The sequence below is a fragment of the Protobothrops mucrosquamatus genome, unplaced genomic scaffold (assembly GCF_001527695.2).
Source record: "Protobothrops mucrosquamatus isolate PMUCROS unplaced genomic scaffold, P.Mucros_1.0 scaffold1467, whole genome shotgun sequence".
Taxonomy (NCBI): Eukaryota; Metazoa; Chordata; class Lepidosauria; order Squamata; family Viperidae; genus Protobothrops; species Protobothrops mucrosquamatus.
Window position 1 is genome coordinate 114,117 of NW_015387645.1, and position 21,592 is coordinate 135,708.

The 21,592-nt window shown below is 35.8% G+C and overlaps 2 protein-coding genes across 2 annotated transcripts in view; both read left to right on the top strand.

The window, feature by feature from the left end:
- Nucleotides 1-10,327: 10,327 nt before the first annotated feature.
- On the top strand, nucleotides 10,328-11,305 carry LOC114922977. Its single transcript, XM_029285280.1, has one exon. It carries the CDS (start codon nucleotides 10,328-10,330, stop codon nucleotides 11,303-11,305), a length of 978 nt encoding a protein of 325 aa, XP_029141113.1.
- Nucleotides 11,306-20,620: 9,315 nt separating this feature from the next.
- SNCAIP (synuclein alpha interacting protein) overlaps nucleotides 20,621-21,592 on the top strand; it is a 58,870-nt gene continuing 57,898 nt past the window's right edge. The window contains exon 1 of the mRNA XM_015822113.2: nucleotides 20,621-20,677. Coding sequence (XP_015677599.1) covers nucleotides 20,621-20,677 — 57 coding nt within the window. The remainder of the gene's footprint in view (nucleotides 20,678-21,592) is intronic.

Sequence of the window (21,592 nt, forward strand, 5' to 3'; positions counted from 1 at the left end):
AAAATACCCTTTTCAAATACATCAGAAATGGCTGATAGATATTTAGTATATCACTGGGTCCTGGTCATGAGAACACATAAAGAAACACATGCTGAGATTATGCATTATAAGATTGTTAAATCAGCTAGACTAATTCTTTGGTAACGATGTAATGAACCTGTAATTTATAATGTATGGGTTAATTGCAGTGCTTCATAGATGATCTCCTATCAATACTAGGGAAATGTAATTTTTTTCAACCTCATTGTTACTATTTCATATATTCAAAGCATAAAACAAAATGCATGTTTTAAAAGCTTTGTTTTGAAATTGAAAAAAAAAATACTATTTTGAATAGTTTTGCTTTGAAAATTCCAGCTGTTCTAAGCACTGTGCTTGGGCTGTTGCTTTGTGATTTGTGATTGGGCTAGGCTAGGGTTTTTGTTTTTTTCTTTTTTTAATACTGTTTCTAGCCTAACCAGTATACTGGCAAGAACCAATCATGGGGTATTAAGTGCGTAGTCAGACAAAAGAAGATGATAGTTTATAATTGCATATTTGTCAGGTAAGTAATATGCTTCGTGTCAACAATCTGCTAGGTAAGTTATTTCTATTTTTAGCAAGCTTCCCTATTAGAAAATTACAGGTGAGCTGCAAAATCATTGAGCTGTGTTGCATTTGCAATTAGAGACTGCAGAATTCAGTCTCCCATCTGAAGTATGGTGACTCTTCTCTAGACTGTGCCACTGCGAGAGCAGTTGAATGATTTCTGGAAATTCTCTAAACTGAATATGCTTTGAAGAACTCCAGATAGAGTATTCTGGCCAGATGACTCTTGAAACCACTTCTACCTTGGATCATTTACTTCTTGAAACCCACTGAATCATTTCAGTAGAAGAGAATTTGTGCAGTTCAATCAGCACCAAGGACCCATTGAATTATTTCAGATACCATGGTTTGGAAGGAGGATACATGGCCTGGAGGGGGAACATAATGTTTTAGACTTGTGCCAGCTGATGCAAAACAGAAAACAAACCAATATTAGTGTAAAAAGCTTTATTACCATGTAGTAAACTTACTGAGAGCAACGGGGGTTAATTAGCTGGAAAACACGAGACTTGCCTTGAAACTTAAAACATCAGTGATCACTTAGCAGGAGAAAGGCAGCCATGGACACACAAACTTTGTCCATAACCATCCTGGGTTTTAGCACCAAAGAATTTCCTGAGTTGATCTCAGTATCAAGCCCAGGGCCTGAGTGCAGGGCAAAGAGCAAGAATAACAGGATATGCAGGTGCAGAGTTGTTTTCGGTAGAAAGACAAGAGCCTGAAGGCTGCAGCCCTCTCCTATCACGGAGCTGTGCTGATTGCCCTTTATAGCTATAGTATGTTCTTGGGCCAGGTGCTATGCTAGAATATGGCTTTTCATTATCTTAATGATGCCCCAACTGATACCTAGTGAGGCTGCTAAGTCTTTCTGGTCTGCCTCTTCAGCCTCTGAGTCAGAAAATTCAGAACAAACCATAACAGGAGTTCTTAAATCAGTGATAAGCCAGAGCAATCACAACATACAAGCAAAAAAATAATAATATCACTTTTTCACTTCAAGAAATACTTGCAGATAAATAACCATGCAATTCTCTCTCTCTCTCTCTCTCTCTCACACACACACACACACACACACACACACACACACACACACAGAGAGAGAGAGAGAGAGAGAGAGAGAGAGAGAGAGAGAGAGAGAGAGAGAGAGAGAGAGAGAGAGAGAGAATTTTTAATTCATGTATTCCTTGTTGAATATATTCCCTGAATTAATGCAGCAGATATAAAACCTGTGGGTTGGTTTGATCAATTCCTCATTCATAGTTGGCTCACACAATATTTTTTTTCTATACACTGAGTACTTCTGATTGCCCTCAGGAATATATTCACAAAATGGATATCACAGATTCTGATTTCCTTAGCAAATCAAAATCTGTGATTTAATGTAATCTACCAAAGCATTTTTATTATTGCTCTGCAGGCAATATCAGATTAGTCAGTTCCTTTGGCATATAAGCTTATTCTTTGTTTCAATAGCTTTACTTTATCCTGCCAAGATGTCTAATAATACCTGTCATAGTCCATGTTCCCTTTGGGGATCATTAATAGATTTTACTTATATTCTCTGAACCACCACCATTATCAACAAAGAGCCGTTTTTAAAGGCTGACCTTTTGCCAGAGGACAAATTTCAATTGGTTTCCTAACCACTCTTTCAGAAGTTCCTGACTCCTGTTTTTTGCATTGTCTCATGACTCTTTCGTTCATGATTTGTCTCTGACCAGGCTCTGGAATATGGCTTGTACTCTTCTGTTGCTCTTAAATATCTCCTCCCACTGAAGAACTGTGGGGATTGAGGAACTTAAAGATCTGCCCAGCCCTCCTCCTTGGCTGATTTTATACAAAGTCTAAAGCAGGGGTCTTCAAACTTGGCCCTTTTATGACTTGTGCACTTCAACTTCCAGAATTCTTCAGCCAGTCACGCTGGCTGAGGAATTCGGGGAGTTGAAGTCCACAAGTCATAAAAGGGCCAAGTTTGAAGACCCCTGGTCTAAAGGTACACTTGCTTTACTTAGTTATCCCTTTGTGGGAAAGCTTTTATTCTGCCGAGTTGTTTTTCTACTGCAGTTTTTAATATTGATTTGTTTGCTTTCATATACACTGTATGTGTGTATTTCCTTATGAGGATTTGGTCATGTGAAACCCAAAAAGAAAGTCTAGTACAAGTGGAGGAGATAAGCTTATTTCTCTGCAACTTTAGTTTTCATGGAACATGATCTAGCAGTGCTTTTCCAGCCCTGTTTGTAGGCTATTACAGTGAACATTTTGAAATTTACAAACTCTGAAATCTATGATGATACATTTGAAATACACTTCACGTGCATTGTTTACATCCATTTATTAAAAAAAATACATTTAATGTTCTGATTTTTCCCCATGATGTCTTTTTAATGAAATTGACTGGATCCAATTTGGTTATTGCAGTATGGTGATGCAACTATTTAAAAAAATAGAATCTTGTGGGCTTTAGCTTGGACAGTCATGTAAATCTGTAGAGAGGAACTGCTCTACTTAGTCCATAAAGGGAAAGTCTCTTTTTATGTACAAAAAAACTACACCTGAAGAAGTTATCCTTATATTCTGGACAGCCAGCAAACTGCAGGGCCCCCATATAACTTCTCTCTGGATGAATGTTAAAATGTGGTGCTCAAAGAACAGACATTACTGGAAGTCTCTGATTATCTGTGTCATTCTCGGTGACCACCAGACATATAAAGAAGAGTGATCAGTTATGATTTGTGCAATACATTTTGATAGCTGTTGTGTGCTAGTCTTAAACAATACCTTTATTCTGGCTTGCTTCAATCATACCAGGTCTCTCTGTAGGCAGCTGTGAACTTTTGAACTTAGGGAGACTTCTGAATAAACATGATAAGTGATAAGGTAATCTCAGTCCCAGAATTCACCCCTCCACCGAAATCAATCACATTGTTTTACTCAGTGGCCCAGCTGCTAGTCTTTTGTTTTTCTTAGAAAAAAGTGTTGCTTCTAATTCATGTATGGGCTTTGAAAATGCATTTAACCCTCCCATTTAAATTTTATGTAAGATGACTGAGCACATAATTTATCCTGTAACATTTGTTTTTCTTGGCACACTGTGTTAACAAGAAGAGGAAAAATGAAAGGGAAAAAGAAAAGCTGGTGCTACAAAGGATGCTCAGTCAACGAGAGAAAAGCCAGACTATGTAGATGACATCTAATAGAAACAAGATTATTTTACTTCATTTAGACAGAGGGAAAATGTGCAACAGAAGTTCTAGCAGGTAGAAATAATCAATGCTCTCGAGACTATATTACAATCCCTTATCTAGCTTATTACTGTCAAAGCAGTGTCTTGATATGTCAGATTGTCACTTTGTTTGGATATGTGAATTTATAGCATAATACTGTTAATAGACCATCTTTCTAGTAAAAACAAACCCTACCTTTCTCAGTTTTGTTTTTGAAATGTTTTTTATAAAGCATGAATAAAAGGAATGCAAATTTAAAATTGAAACAAGTAGACTTTTAAGACAATGTAGTTTTCTAATATGTTCAAGGATTTTGACACAAAAAGAACGAAGCAGATTCTAAAAAAAATGCAGCTTAACCTTATTGTACAGATCAAATTTTTCTTCAATGATGGTTGGAAAGATTTGGCTTTTTAAATGTACCATTTTCATTTAATTTGTTGTCAAATAGTAGCTTTATACTGAAAAGCACTTGACCTTAGAGAAAAGTAGGAAAAAATAGATACTTCACTAATTTCCCAAATTTGGTGAAAAAAATACATGGATAAATTTGAACAGTCTAAGACTGAGAAATATGAATATATTTAAATAAAGCAGCATATTTGAAATAAATTCTACTAGCAGATTTATATGTTATAAGCTTCAGTAGAAAAAATAGCATAGAAAATAGGAAAATAGAAACATAGCCACAAGCCATCAGAACAAGGCCAGCATTTTGGTTTTCACAGTGGCCCACCATATATCTGGGGTGCTTTCAAAAGCACCTCATTGCAGCTCATATTTGGAAGCTTGCTATCTCCAATTCAGAGGTAACATGTACACAACCTTTTTTTCAAACTCAGGAGGGTAGCAGTTATTATCACACCTTGTAGTAAGTAATTCCACAGCTAATTATGCACTCCATAAGGAAATGCTTTTTCTCATCTGATTTAAGACACCTTCCAATCCACTTTATTGCATGGCTCTTATTGCTTGGTCCTAGAATTAGAAAAAGAAAGAACCAACTAATGGATCAATATTAAGCTGGTCCCAAAAACTAGACCCTACACTTGAAGAAAAAACCTAGGGGAAAAATCTGTATATTTTAAATAAATGCAAAGATAACCAATTTATTTCAATAAAATCAACTTTCTCTAAAGGCAAAATAACATTTAAGTAACAAAAATCTAAAAGTTACACCAATAAGCATATATTAGTAGAATTCAAGATCATTTCCTTGAAAATATTGACAAATGCCTGCAACATTTTGCAACCTTATATGGAGCAAAAAAAATATATTTTTCTTCCTGATGAAAGGAAATTAGCATTAAATTAAATAGACCAACCTGGTATGAAATAACATAGGAAAAATTAGGTTTCTTCAGCTGTCATTATAAAAGGAAAAATATGGTAATATATGAAGGGTGGATTCAACTGCAGTAAAGCTGCAGGAGCAGGTTTAGCAGGTTATACTGTAGGAACTTTATTAATCCCCAGCACAGGGTATGATGTCAAACTTGGCCCCAGAGAATAATCTTGGTTGGAAGTAAGTGACATAACCCAACTAACCAGTTGCCATATTGGGCTTCCTGTTCAATCTCTAGTGTGCTTTGAGATCAAACTGTCATGCTTAAAAGCCTTTCTCTGATGATTTTACTGGCCTAGATAAATTCTAAAAATTGCAGAACATCTAAAGGAAGGCACATAATAAGACTTTTATAAACATTTCTTGAAAGTGCTGTATGACAACTGAAGTTGGTCCAACAGGATACAGTAAAAGGAAGTAACCCTATGGGGGAATAATGGCATTTTAACTAGTAATTAAATATTAACAATCATGCTCTTCAAAGGACCAGTTTCTAATCTCAGGGCTGATACACATTTAGGTGCTTGAAATGCTGCTCTTATAAATTTAATTTGTCCTGTTTGTCCATGACTTATAACTTACAACCCAACTGAGAAACATAAAGAAACTGAGCTAAAAGGCCTAGCAACAAATAGTTGTAGAGCTTAAAAATGTATTTTTATGCCGTTGAATGGAAGTATTTTGGAAACAATCAAGAGCTTTTTAAGCATCTTGACCTGGGATCAGCAACCTTCTTCTGCATAGGGACCAGAGGCCATGTTACCGCAATTTCCTTCTCTACCTCACAACATACACCAGCGTTGGGTAGGGATTTGTTGCTCCACCTCTACCAAGACAGCTGGTAAAGCCATCATTATAATGGCTGCCCAAGGAGGCACTGCTCATAACAGCCTAATGAATAGTTGTTCTCTCCTCTTGCAGGTTAAATGTATTTTGGGGATTGTGGGCTGGATGACTTCAGACGGTGGGCCACATCCAACTCATAGGTCATAGAATGCCAACCTCTGCTACAGACATGCATCTAGGTGTGACTTCAGTGATCTTGATCTCTAAAACAGTACAGCAAGATATTTAAAACTCACTTGCTCATTCTCCCTTCTCCATCCATTCTTGTAATATCTATTTTAGATGCCAAGCTCTCTAATTCTATTCAGTGAACTAACTGATTGATACTTAGCAGAATCATACTTCCCTGCTTTAAAAAAATGAGGTATTTATAGCCACACCCAACATTAAGGTCTTACCAGTTAACATTAGATTTCAGCATTTCAGATTATCACTGTCAAGCATCTTGCCTGACTTCACATGAGACTGAAACTGGTAGCCAGTTGGGGCAGCCTGCCTACCTGGCTGTACATCCACAGGTTCTTCCATCTGGGACTCCTAAAGAGATCCAAAATGAACTTCCCACGTCACTATATGGATCTGGTTTAATAGGAGTAACAAACAAGCTGTCTTGATATGATATGCCAAAATAAAGGGCTATTTTTTTTGGAATGCTGAGGGACAAAAATTGTCACTGCTTCATAGAGGCCTTTTTTTAAATCTTCAGAAGGAATATTTATTCCCCTCCCCCACCCCAAGTAACCTGAAAGTAGATATTTGTGCAAGGTCTTTATATCTCAGTTTAGCAACTTAATGCCATAATAGTCCAACCATCCTCTAGATCTTATTGTTGAATTCAGTGTAACAAACCATTCCTCAAGGCTTTGAATATATTTAATATTCAAGTATCTGGGAACCTGTCTCATTTGTTACTGAATTTGCATAATTGTTCATAATTTCAGGTGAGTTTTAAATCTATATAAATAAAAATGTAAATGTTCGTTTGTTCAAAATCTTAAATCTCTGAAAGTTCTTCACCGATTGCTTTGAAATTTTGACACAACATTGCATTCGAATACATGCATGTTTTTATATACCTATATTATATAGATGTCACACCTGTGACAGGTAAAAACATGCTTTTTTGAAAAACAGCGCCATCTGTTGGACATAAAAGCAACACACGCTTTTACCAGACTGAGCCATAGCAAAGCGTGGCCGGGTACAGCTAGTTTTGAAATGAAAATCTTTCCAGTTTTCATGCTACTTAACGCATATAATTTTTTCCTCATCCTCTTCCGGTGGGAGTATCTACCTGCAGATTACACTGAATTATATATTATGTCCTTTTTAAAATGTGCACAGTATTCCAGAGGGCTTCACAGTGCAGAAGCAAGCCCCTTTATTTTCAGTCCCTTTCCAAGTCAATAAATAAATATATAAGAGGGGGACAAATTATATTTCCTTCTATATAGCTTTTATAATTTTTCCTGCTTCAAATTAAGATTTGTTCAAAAAGCTAATCACATTAAAGATCAAAATAAAATATTAAGCTATACCAACCTTCCCTAGTAGTGCCTCTAAATACACTAAGATTATAATTCTGGAAATTCCCAACATAGCTGTTTTTCCAGTGCAACTAGAGAGTACCAAGGTGGGAAAAGTTGGATTATATGTTTAGGTACTCTAGTTTAAACTGGAATAAGTTTATTTCTTGCCTTTTCATATTGGTATTGATTGGATAAGAGCAATTTATTTACAGTATATGAGGGCTGTGTAGCAATCAGAATTCCAGAAGAAAAAGGTGATTTGGAGTATGTAGAGGCACCCCACGTGGCATCATCAGCAATTCTTAAAGAAGTGGCTTTTTCCTATGCTTTGATTTAAGGAGATACCAACAAAGGGAACATGTATGCACGTGTCTGCTCCAAATCCCCTTTTTCTTTTGAAATCTAGATTGCTGCTCAGCTGTACTTTACCTAATTGAAGGTCTTTTCCCAGTTTTGAGCCTTAAAGAGGAGAAAGAATCCTTCACCTGTAATGTATAATTATATGAAGGCCTCTCTAATTAAAAAGCAAACAATATGTTTTTACTGGAAACAGCAAGGCTTCAGTCCAAAACTGCAATATATATTTCTATTGGCTTTAATGGATTCAATATTTTAAGGCATATTCAGGGAATATACGCATTTGTCTCTGTCACTGACAAATGCAGGCACCATGTGAAGCAAAGGACAATAGGCATAGGACAATAATTCTGTATTGTCAATCTGGCAAAGCACAATCATTCATTATAGATTAATTGATTGAGTTCACAAACATATATAGGCACAAAATTACTTCATTTGAAAATTCAATCCTAAAATCATATTATATCTGCCTTTTTCCGTCTTAAGAAACTCTGTACCCTCAGAGTACTTCATAGGGTACAGAGGGAAAAATCACCACCCTTTGCTCACAAGGTCCACAGTCAGTTCATGGAGCCTTAAATATTTCGTCCCTCGAAGAATCATCTACAATATGTTTTTGCACATAAAAAAGCAATTTGCAGAGAATGATAAAAAGGCTTGGAGTGATTGCGTCAAGCTTTTATTTTTACAGAGAAAGGGAGTGGTTTCTAGTCTTCTCCTCTCCTAAAGATCCATCCCAGACACAATTTGGAATATTAAGAAAGTTAAGAAGAATGCAGTCTATTATTTGATTTGGATTTAATTCCCCTTGCCTTTACCTGCTATAAAGAACACAATTTTTAGAGCTATATATTAACTCTGAGTACACCTAATTCACTTCAGCTAATCGAATGCATAGATAAATATACCTAGTTCTCTATATAAAACAAACAATATTATTAAATTTATCAATTAACTGTCATCACATTGTTATCTTTTGATAAAGATTTATTACTGCTTTTAAACTGAACTGAAGATTTTAAAATAGTACAGATAATCATTGTCAAAACTCACAGTTGACCCTTTATGATTCTTACTATATTGAACAAAACTTTCCTCAATATTGAAAACCCCTCAGAGAAAATATTGTGCAAATTTAGCTTTAGTATCTAATATTAGAGTATCAAAGAATTTGCCAAGAGGAGTCTGTAATTATTAAACTGGTTTAAATATTGTAATCATGGCTTATCAAATAGCAATCCCAATATATTTGGAAGGCAACAGTTTGGAAAAGGGTAGTGTTGACATTCCATTGCAATCGATACTATGATCATTACACTGTGATTTTCAGAAAAGTATGAGATAATGTATATTTTGACTTTGATTAAATCTGAAGTCCATAATTAAGTGCTAAGCTATATCTATGTATTTTATTTTATGCATTTAAGCTGTAGGTACCATCTCAGAAAAAGTATTTAAATGCATAAAATAAAATACATATAGCTTATATTTCAGAGGAAACCAATTATGCTCAAATATAATTACAAAAATATAGATATGAGTTTCTTTAGTAATCCATTAAAACAAGGCAACACCCCTTTTTTAAGGATACAATAATTAAAGATAGTGAAATTTATTGAAGTGAAAATTTTTAGTTTAGAGGCCATAAATTATTTTGCTACTTCTATTACACAGTGGGGAAAAAATAGAGATTTATGGATCTCTAATTAAAACCCCTTGATTAACATTATGCCTGTCCCTATTTTAGAGCAATATAGATGAACCTGCAATGAAATGTGAATCGCAGTCTGCAAGAAAGAAAACTTCATTGTTAAATCCATGGGAAAAGAATAAATATTACTTCTACCTCTTTGCTCCCTAGTCTGTACATCTTCTAGCAGTCCCGGGCCTTCATATTTTATCACTACAAGTGGAAGAAAGATGAAAGAAAGTGAAAGAAAATATAGAATAGCGTACTACTGTTTAATATTCTAGGCAGCCAGCAAACCACATCCTTTTCTGTTCCCTTGACCCCAATCTTTCCATTTATTTTCTTCCTTTCTTCGCAGTTATAGGGTGTGTTGTTCAGTAAAGACTTGTGTGGCTGAAGTATTTTTAGACAAGCAGGTTTCCAAGTTGTTTCTTATATTCCTGTAACCTTTCATTAAAGGATACCCTTGTGAGCGTACATAATGATAGTACCACACATGTGATGATGATGAAAGGTCACTTAAGTACGTTCACTTAAAAAACATTGGCTTGGTTTTGTTTTTCATTTTTGCATTCTGTGAAGAGACTGACTATTGTAGGTGAAGTTCCTTGGCGCTGTATGCATTTTGAAAATTCATCAAAGAGGGGGAAAATGAATTTGGTAAGAAATTTTACCAGGCTTTTTAAAGCTCAAAAGTGATAAAGATCAGAAAAATTCTGGACAGACCTACTAAATGGAAAACATGGACTCATGCATTGGCACACTGGAGATTGTTATCTGCGCTATTTTAATCGCATGCAGCGTGATTGGAAATCCATTGCTGGTTTATTTCACAAAGAGATGCATCAATGATAAATCACGAATCCCATTAATACTTATAGTCAACCTTGCGCTTATCCATCTTATATATAATTTGGTGGTGAATGTCTTGAAGATTGTTTATGCATCTGGCATCGCATTGGATTCAGATAGGTGCAAACTTCTTGCTTTCTTCACGAATTTTACTACTTCTCTTGCCATATGGTTCACATTATACCTTATTGTGTTCTACACTTTTAAATTGTGTCGAGTGGTGCATCCTCCAACTGAAGCTACAACGACAGAGTGTTGGAAGTGTCACTTGTTCATAGTTGGTATACTTTGGGTTGCTGGTTTTGCTTTTTGTTGCCCATTTTCACTTTACACCGGAAAAAATGATGAAGGGTATACAAAAAATGAATCAACAGGCAGTTTCATCTATACTAAATGTAAGACTGAATACAAAAATTATCAAGTGGAGTTTTTCTATGGAAAATTATTTCTAGTGGCTATTGATCTTCTTCCTCTTCTAACTATGCTGCTTGTGGGATTCCGAATAATGCACCTTCTTTGTGAATATAAGAAAGCAACATATGGATGCATATGGGTTGGGCGTGATGCTAGTGAAACTGAGGTTCTCAGAGCATGTAAATTTCTTCTGTTGTTAATACCAGTTATTATTTCACTTTGGATTTCTAATTTTATCCTAATTAGGTACCTGAAGAATTTTAAATTTAAATACTTTGCGCCACCTGTCCTGACGGTTCTATCTTCAGGATATTCAGCTGTCAGCCCTTATTTCCTCATGTTGATTAACTACAAAGTAATAGTAAAAGTGAAGTGTTTCTGTTATAAGGCTGAGAAGAAAACAGTTTCTTTGTCAACTGTGTCTTCTTCCATAAATGTTTCTCCATATGCCTAACAACCACAATTTGTTTTTTTTTAAAGTATCTTTAAGTGTACAGGAAAGATTATGTGAGAAGGGGAACAAGGATTTGTTTGTACTACTGATTATCACCTTCCCCTGTTCTCCTGTGGCTTCTGAAAACTACACTGAGAAGAATCTTTATATGGGCAAGTTATTGGTTCTAGCAGCAATGTTTATTTTTATATATTTAAAATATTTCTTGTTTTTCTCTTTTTTAAAAAAATACAAAACTGCTCACAACATTTATTACAAAGCAGTAATTATATTTTTAAAAAAAAACAGTGGAGAAGAGCAAAAGACAAAGCACCCATAACCCTACTGCTCTAAAATCATTCAAGAATATGGGTATTTTAATATGTCAGAAGATTGAAAGTCTGGGAAGAGACCACGGATTTCCAGAATCTGAGCTCTATTTTTTGAAACTGTTCAATTTAATACCAGAACTTTGAACTGAACCCAGAAACAGACTGGGAGATGAAGCTGATTTATGGCATTTGGATGGCAGCTGCAATTAACCAAAGACTGTGCTTTGTGTAAGCTATTGTTTTAGAATGATTTTTTTTGCAACCCCTCAAAACATTGAATTACAGTAGTGTTAAGTTATGAGGAGGAAATGGCTAGATGTAGGTGCAGGCTCATTTGAAAAACTGACACTGTGTCAGAAACAATTCATACATCGAGCCACACATGCATAGTTATCACACAGTAGAAAGGAAGAGTTGGGCAATCATTGGCCCTCTCATTCAAGAATACCTATATTCTTGAATAGTTATGACTTTACAAGGGGGCTTCTTTCAGAAAAAGAAGGAAAAAATATGTGGACCCCTTCAACTAATGGATAAATGAGGAAGGGGAAATAAAGAAATGTAAAATAGGTACTGTCTGCTCAGTGGTGGTTAATAATTAGCATAGCTCAACAACATCATTTTGGGCATGTGCTAATTGATGGAAATTGCAAATACCGTTTTGTAACACTTTTGCAACTAAATTATCACCTGATACCTGGCATTTAATTCAGACTTAGAGATGAACTTTCTTGTTTTCCATGGTATTTACATTTGTCAGAAAGCTTGATGCTACTGGGTAATCTGCATATTGTGATTGTTCCAAAAATGAGCAGGATCATGTCCGTTATTTTTTCTTATCTGAAACAAGGCACACTCCTTGTATAAAATCATGATTTCTGGCTAAAGTATTTCATTTCATTTATTTTTAAAAATTAATATCACTTTTTTTGAAATTCTAAATGAATTCCTGTCTGTCTGTTGGCCTGCCTGCCTTTCTACTTACATACCTACCAACCATTAGACAATGCCTTTATTAGAACCAAACAAAAGGTCACAAGAAGTATATAAGTATGTTTTCATTATCAACTCTTATAGTATTTTGATTAATTCCCATAACTTGCATAACATAATAAGATTATTTGTTATGAACTGGTACTAATTTCTTCTAGGCTTTTTTCTACGGTAAGAGAGAATCTATTATTTTAGTAATCTTTTATATTATAAAGCACATTAGGATCGATCAAAAAGTTTTGAGAGGTAAATATTGTAGACAGTGGTGTTGTTTGTACGAGGGCAATTTGGAAATAAACCTTCGTTTGGTTATTAATGACAGACCCTCGCAGACACCGAACGTTTATTATACACATTAGAAAACTACAATATTACATTACTTTTTGACATAATCGCCATTCAAATTGAGGCACTTGTCATAACGTCTTACAAGGTTTGAACCTCCTTAGTAGTAGTCGTTCGGTGGCAAATCTGGGCTATGGGGAGGGGTGTAATCAAAAACACTCAAATGGAACTGCTTCAAAAGTACTTGGGTGCATCTAGCGGTGTGGGGGTGAGCATTATTGTGAACCAACACCACACTGGAAGTGGTGCCATAGAAAATCCCGCCAAATGTGAAGATGCCAAAGGAGTACTGCTAGTGAAGTTCATGGAGCTTGGTTCGACCATCAGTTCAGAAATCTACAGTGAAACGTTACGAAAACTCAGACAAGCCATCCATAACAAGCGTCCGGGCATGCTGATTTCCATTGTGGTGTTGGTTCACAATAATGCTTGCCCGCATACCTCTAGACGCATCTAAGAACTTTTGAAGTAGTTGGGATGTTTTTGATCACCTGCCCTATAGCTCATATTTGGCACCGAGCAACTACTACTAAGGAATTTCAAACCTTGTAAGACATTATGACAAGTGCCTCAATTTGAATGGTAATTATGTCAAAAAGTAATGTAATGTTGTAGTTTTCTAATGTGTATAATAAAAGTTTGGTATCTGCGAGTGTCTGTCATTGATAAGCAAATGGAGGTTTATTTCCGAATTGCCCTCGTATAAAACAATTAAATATTTAATATTTCATTTTGTAATTTTCAAATTCAAAGTATATTTTTAAATCACAAATGTAGATAAAAATTTAAAAATAATTAAAAATCATAATGGACTGCAATTTGCTTTATACATTTTATACATTATAGCAGAATCTTTCTAGTTTTTGTAACACTTCATCATACATATTTGAGGCTAACCCTAGGTATTCAATACATCTTTATAACAATCTTGCATGGGAATAACTATTGCATTTGTCATAAGGAACACAGGTTTTCACAAAAAATTCAACTAGTTTGGAGACTGTTTTGAAAGAATGGATGGACTGTGTTCAGAATGTATATGAGTACTATATATTGTATTAAAGTACGCCATGAGAAAGTCACCACAATAATGAACTATGCATTACTTTGTAAATTAATTGTGCATGTATGTATGTATGAATGTATGAAATTGCAGAAATTCAAACTCTCTCTGCCACATCTTCTGTGATATTGGCTCCCAGAGAGCTGCTTTTCTCATCTCATCCACTTTCTGCAGCCTAGAGAATGGTATCCCAAAGGCTGCCCATTCCCTGGGGATATGACCAATTTAAGCTATATTAATCAGTCTTACATGTTGCTGGTTTAAATTCTTGTTTTTCATTGGCTGTTCTTAATCCATTTTATATTTGATAAGGTTGGTTTGGGGTTATTACTGTTATCATGCTTTGCATTTGCATTCAAATAAAATTTTCCTTACTGTCATTTTTCAAAATTTCAATACTGTACTATTTTGTTCATTATAAAATTCCCTGCAAAGTTGTTTTTATATGTGTCCTATAAATAAATAAATGCATAGATAAGAAATAAACATTTTTTAAAAAAACTTTGCTTAACTATATGAGTTTTGTGGAAGAAGGTTTCTGAGGATTCAAGTACACTTTCGATTTTACCTGAAAGTGTCCTCAACTTGGGATTAGTTTTCTGAACACAAAACATGTACTGTTATTACTGAAATGCAGCTTTGTTTATTCAGTTGATTCTTCTTCCACATCTTCACCTGATAGGGTTCATGATACTAATGCTATGAGATTAAAATTGCCTACATCTTTACTTATTTTCCTTGCATTATAATTGAGCAAAAATAAATGGAAATTAAAAACATGATTGAGATTTACATTGGTTCTTTTCTATGTGTACCCATGATTGTTTAACTCTTTGAACATACCGCCTGTTGCCGAGCAGCTGGAACATGATGTCTAAACCAAAACCAGCATGAACTTTGATTCTGAGTGTCCAAAAACACTTTCTACATTACCGTGATTTTAAATTAATAGTATAATGTCTCAAATTTCTTTATGGAAATCTAAGCTGTTGAAAAAATTTTTATGTAATTGATTCCTATCTCGTCTCTGGATGGAAATCTTGTACATATACTGTAGACATATAACAGAAATGTTGTAACATGATGTGAAGAGAATGCTTATTTGCCTAATCCCTGCAATTGTTTCTCCTTTTGAAAAAAGGAACAACATTACAGAGATTATATACACATTCTTTATTTTGATTCAATTCATCTGCAATCCTAAACTATGGTTTAGTGTCAAATATACCACCCTCACCCTTCTCTTTCCAACAAGCCCACAAGGAAAAGATTAGAAGCTTAATGATGCTTTAGAGTTATGTCTGAATTCAGTCATCTGAGTTGCATTCATATGTCTATATCAGTCCTTTTTTTTTTTGACAATTTACTTCTGCCTTTACAGGCTCAGAAAAGTTGGTTTTATAGCTAGCTTAACTGATCCAATTAAATCTTAATTGTACAGCCTGAAACAAAGGGCTTGCCAGCAAATTGAGTTCAAACCTATAGAGCCTAAGCAGACTTGCCAATACTGAAAAGCTGCAAATGCTGAAATTCCATTTTCACTCATTTGATTTAAAACCAGAGAAATACAGCAGCATCTGGGAAGACTGTATAATAATCATAGTTTCTGCTCCTTCTGTTTCCAGACTGGAAAGGAGCTTAGATGAAAATGGGATAACAATATGCATATTAAGAGAAAAATGTCTTAGTTTCTAAGGTTGGTAAGGGCAAAAAAAAAAAATCCATCATGCTGGCAAAATAGGGATTTTAAGAGAAAACAGAACAATTAGGTAAAATCTTCTAAAGAAGATTGTTCTGTCTTTTTTATAAAAAATGGAAGACTGTTCAAATTAATAAAGGAGAATATTTGTATCTCAGAGTTGAACAGTCCTTGGTGCTCTCTGAGCTTGATTGTTTTCTTGCAGATGTTTTATTACCCAAACTAGGTAACATCAGTGCTAGATTACCTATTTTGGTTAATGAAACATCTGCAAGAAAACAACCAAGCTCAGAGAGCACCAAGGACCCCTCACTGTTCAAACTAAATATTCACCAAATCACATGTCAGGCTTTTGCATATATGAATCTTGTAGATGAAGAGAGATTCTTTAAAACAAAATCTTACACAATGCAGATAGTATATGTAATGTTAGATGTGAATGCTTCATTCAGTATGAAACAGAGGTGACAAATCTTTACTTAGAACATAGGAAAAGCCATGCTGGATCAGGCCAAATACCCTTCTAATCCAGCCTTCTTTGTCATATGGAAACCATATAGAAGCTTTCAGGAAGTTCACAAACAATGCCTCCTCCATTATTTCTCCCTAAGAAGTAGCATTCAAAATTAGCAAACAGTCACTGAGACCAGTTGCAACTGGTAGCCCAATCTTCACTGAATTTGGCCACTTCTAAATTCTAAAGTAGGAGTCATTATCATAATTACACAATGTAAATGTTTATTCATGAGGAAGTACTTCTTTGTACTAATCCTAAATCTCCCCACGTATAATTGAATAGATGGACCCAAGTTCTCACATGTGAGAGACAGATAAAAACATATACCTGTCCACACTTTCTGTATCCTACATGATTTTATACTTCTACGGTGTTTCCCCCAAAATAAGACCTGGTCTTATATTTATATTTGCCTCCAAAAGAGGCACCAGGCCTTATTTTCAGGGGATGTCTTATCTTAGGACTGCCACAGCCAGGCCTCCCATGCCCCGACACCTGTCGCACCACTGCCCAAGTTCTTCTGCGTCCACTTGCAGCAGGAGGTTGTGAGGGTCGTCATGCTGATCGCAGCGCTGCTGCTGCTCACACCTGGAGGTCACGCGGTGCATCACACTGATCATGCCGGTGTCGCCGCTTGCAGCAGTTGCATGATTGGCGCAACGAACCTCACAGCCTCCTGCCACGAGCAGTGTCAGCAGTGAAATCGGCACAAGTCATGCGGCCTCCTGCTGTGAGCGGAGGCAGCGGTGCAATAGACACAATGAGCCATGTAGTCTCAGAAAAACTCAGCGGTGTGACAGGTGTCGGGGTGTGGGAGGACTGACTGCAGCAGACCTTAGGTAAGCAGGTGGGGCAGCTCCACCCCCACCCCCACCCCCGCCCTAGCTTGATTTTTACACGTAAGCCTCATCCCAAAACTGGGGCTTATTTTGGGGATAGGGCTTATATTGGGCGCATATGTAAAAATTAAGCTAGGGCTTATTTTCAGGATAGGTCTTATTTTTGGGAAAACGCAGTTCCAAGATTAGCCCCAAATGCTCTGTATTTTTTCCACTGGGGAATAGCTTTAGCCTCTGAATCATTTTCCTTATCCTGCTCTGCAAATTTTTCAGCTCTTCCATCTCCTTTTCCAGATGTGGTGATTAGTACCCTGCACAGTATATATTCTTGCAACAATTTTAGGAGATTGCTATTTTGCACATTTCACTTCTTAAATAAAGAATTCACCTAATTAATGATTTTTTAATTTAAAATGTTTACATGCTTTCCCTTAAAACATTTTGAATTGCTTTACAATTTGTTTTTCTAAACATAGCAATATTTAAATTGCTATATAACAATTGACAATATAAAACTAAATAGAAATAAAAATTAAATTATTAAACAAATTCTCTACCATTGACCCAAGAGCCACACTTTCATTGAACTAACTGCCATGTTTCCATTTTTCCCGACCAGTTACTGCCATTTGAGATTCAATTACTAAATATGTAAAGTTTTGTTGTGCCTACAAACTTTTAAACCAGGGAATTGTTAAGGCAAAGTTTTCAAGGTGACAGAATTCTTTCTGTTAAGCTTAAAGTGGACCTCTTCCCTAATAATGTTTTATGTCCTCATTAGCCGCATAGTATTGCTTAGAAGCCTTAACCTCAGAATTCTTTCCAACTAAGCAGCAATTATATAGAACACATGAGGGGCTTGTTTGTTTCATATTTATTTTATGTTCTATTCTATTATATAGTAGTATTTTGTGAGCCACTAGGAGTCTTAACAGAATAACAGAACAGAAAACAGAATTGGAAGGGACCTTGGAAGTCTTCTAGTCCAACCCCCTGTTCAGGCCATAGGCCTTATGCCATTCTGGACAAATGGCTATCCAATCTCTTCTTGAAAACCTCCAGTGATTGGGCACTCATAACTTCTGAAGGCAAGCCTTTCCACTGGTTTATTGTCAGGAAATTTCTCCTTAGTTCTAGATTGCTTCTCTCCTTGATTAATTTCCATCCATTGCTTCTTGTCCTGCCTTCAGGTGCTTTGGAAAATAGGTCACCCCCTCTTCTTTGTAGTAGCCTCTTAGATATTGGAACACTGCTATCATGTCACTCCAGTCCTTCTTTTCATTAAATGAGACATGTCCCATTCCTGCAACCATTCTCCATATGGTTTAGCCTCTTTGTTGTTCTTCTCTGTACTCTTTCTAGAGTCTCAACCTTTTTTTTTTAATTTCATGGTAATCAAAACTGGATGGAGTATTCCAAGTGTGGTCTTACCAAGGCATTATAAAGTGGTACTAACATTTCACACGATCTTGATTCTACCCCTCTGTAAATGCAGCCTAAGATTGTGTTGGCTTTTTTGGCAGCTGCAGCATACTGCTGGCTCATATTTAAGTGATTGCCCACTAGGAGTCCAAGATATTTGTATTAAGACTCTTATATTTGTATCGTGATATGTTTTTTATAAATAAATACATAAAAGTGAGAATCTTGCAATCTACATTTTAAATAGCATTATTATGAATACATAGAGCCATGGAGATTAGAAAAAAAATACCCAGGGCATGACCTGTTCAGCAAAATTAACCATTTTTCACCTCCACTAAATTCATTGGAAAATATCTATGCTTAATGAGAATTAAAATAAATATGAATTAAAAGTGCTTAACTTTTGTTGAATTGTGGCCGTTGTAATCAAGAAAAGCATATTAGAAAAGATTACAAGCTATTATTATTTAAGACTTTAAGCTTGAAGAACATCCACATTATATTCTACTTGGTATGCAAATACTGATCCTTCAATATATTGTTAATGTATAAAAATGACATCTAAGTTGCACTGGCTGCATTTCCCCTATGAAATTAATATTTATTTTCTCTCTGGGATCTGATTATGTTCTTTGTGTTATTTGGTTTACTTTAAACTATGCATTTGTTTGGTCTGTAAAGCTCTTCAGTATTTATAAATCAAATATCATTTTCCCCAGACATTTTTCTCTGGGTTGGAATATAAAATGATATTGTGCATTCTGAATAGCCAGATTAATTTGTTGTCACAGCCTATGAGTTACTTTAACATTAATTCCTTACAACTGATAATAAACAACATGGCTTTCAAAGACTACCAGCCTAGCAGCCTAATTTTATCTATTCATGAAATCTTGGGCAGAACTCACAGTTGAGAAAGAACTATAAAAGCCATCAAGAATAATTCATGGTCTGCAAACTAGTCAGCAAGAGGCAGTTCACAATACTACTGGGACCTGAGAATAAAATTTCTGAATGCTTCCCACATTTAACATAGAGCAACTTTCAGATAGCACCATTTACTGAATGAACAAATGAATACATACACTCATGCACGTTCTTGGTGGTTTTGTTTATAAAATCTTAGCACCCCCTGCAGCTAGTAAAAGTCCTACTTTAGCCATGACTCCCCACCCAGTATAGTGTTTCTACCGGAAATAAGGCATATAAAATATATAGCATAACCTGCTTAATCCTTAGCTGATTCATTATTCTAAGCTTTCCTAGAATGCTCTATAGTCCTCAAAGGTGCTTTTTTCTTCAAAAGGCAATCTGGATTGTTTCTTTCTTGAGGAAGAAGAAAAAAATGTTTCGCTTCTCATCCAAGAAGCCTCATCAGTTCTAAACTGATGAAGCTTCTTGGATGAACAGTTGAACATGAACATGAACAGTTCATAAACCGATGAAGCTTCTTGGGTGAGAAGCAAAATGTTTTCTTCTTCTTCCGGAAGGAAAAAACAATCCAGTTGCCTTTTGAAGAAAAAAATAACTTTGAGGCAACTGTGACCTGGATGATTGAGAATCTCCACAGACTTTTGCTCAATGCTCCTGTTCCTAAAATTTGAAAAGATCTTCCTAAATCTACACTGAAACTCAGCTGTTTCAAATAATAAAATAATTTATTGATATTAAATAATAAAATTTAGAGATCTCACTAAAAATGGAAGTTACAAAACTAAAACCACTATTTCCACTTAGTCTTGAGATGATTTCATTTTTCTAGTAATTAATAAATATAATTAAGTTCATATCTCCAATCTCTAATTTATCTGAGATATGTTTTCTTTTAAAAAGGGAGATGGCTGAAACTCTAAGGAGCTCTTCTACAGCTGGTGCTGGTAACTACAGTTCCCCAGGGATACTCGTGTACATAGACCATCTTTATGAGCCTAGCAGAATTTTCAAAATATGGATAAGCCTCTACTGAAAATTTATTGAGAATATTTACCAAGCATCATAAGTGTACAGTTTTTTGCAAACTGAGCAGTGAAGATATCAACTATTTATGTCTACTTTATCTTTTTCTCTTTTGAAACAGAACTTCAGTATTCAGCTAATCCAATGAAAATGTGCATAGCAGAATAATGGAAGCTCCTGAGTACCTAGATTTGGATGAAATAGACTTTAGTGATGATATTTCTGTAAGTATGAGATTTTTCTGTTTATTTCTGTGCAATTGTTGTTCCTTTAACTACAGGCCTAAATGATGCAACTATTTCATCAAATACCGTAATAACAAATATAGTGTTGAAAAAGGTGCAGTATCTTTAACAGCTTGATCTTTCAATTAAAAAATAAGCTGTTACTCTACCTAGCGTTCACTTAAACCTTTATGTCCAATGCATCTTTCAGTGCAGGAATCCAAACTGAAGTATCAGTAAACAACTGTCAGGTTGCTGCTTGAAGCCTTCATTGAAAGAAGTCCACACCTCTTATGGAAATATGGTGGCATGGATATATATTTATATTTCATGTTTTTTTTAATTAAAAACATTTTAAATCTTGCAGCCTATTCCACATTTTCAGGGGATGAGACTTGCATCAAGCCAGCTGTCCATGTAATGAGTAATTTCCCTCATTGTTCCAATGTAAGAAGAGTAACTCACGGGGACTTCCGGTGGCAGGCGACTTCGCTGGACGCAGCTGTTTGCTGCTCCCGCCTGTTTCTGCGTAAAAGCCGCTTTGACAGCCTACATCAGCTGTCAAACGGCTTGATACCTTTCCCCTGGGCATAGGGGGATAGGTGAGCTGCCCGAGGTAGGAGTTGAGTTCCCGAGTCGTCCTTTGTGGACGATGTAGGTGAGAACTCCTCCGGAGCCTCGGGCTTCTCCGCGATCCAGGACGCCTTCGCCGTAGAGAAGCTAGAAGCCGCCGCCACCGCTGCAACTTAAAGTTAACTGTGAGTTTGCCTTGTAAGCAGACGAACCGACCCTGGAAGTTTGCTTTTTACTTTTGGATTATACTCTAACTTGGATAATACGTTCTCTCCCCGTACGTGTGTTGGAATGAGGAAAAGTGAATTTAAAATGGCGATGGATTGATACTTTTCAGCAAAA

Coding starts and splice junctions, on each gene's coding strand:
- LOC114922977 (XM_029285280.1), top strand. CDS start 10,328: ATGGACTCATGCATTGGCACACTGGAGATTGTTATCTGCGCTATTTTA.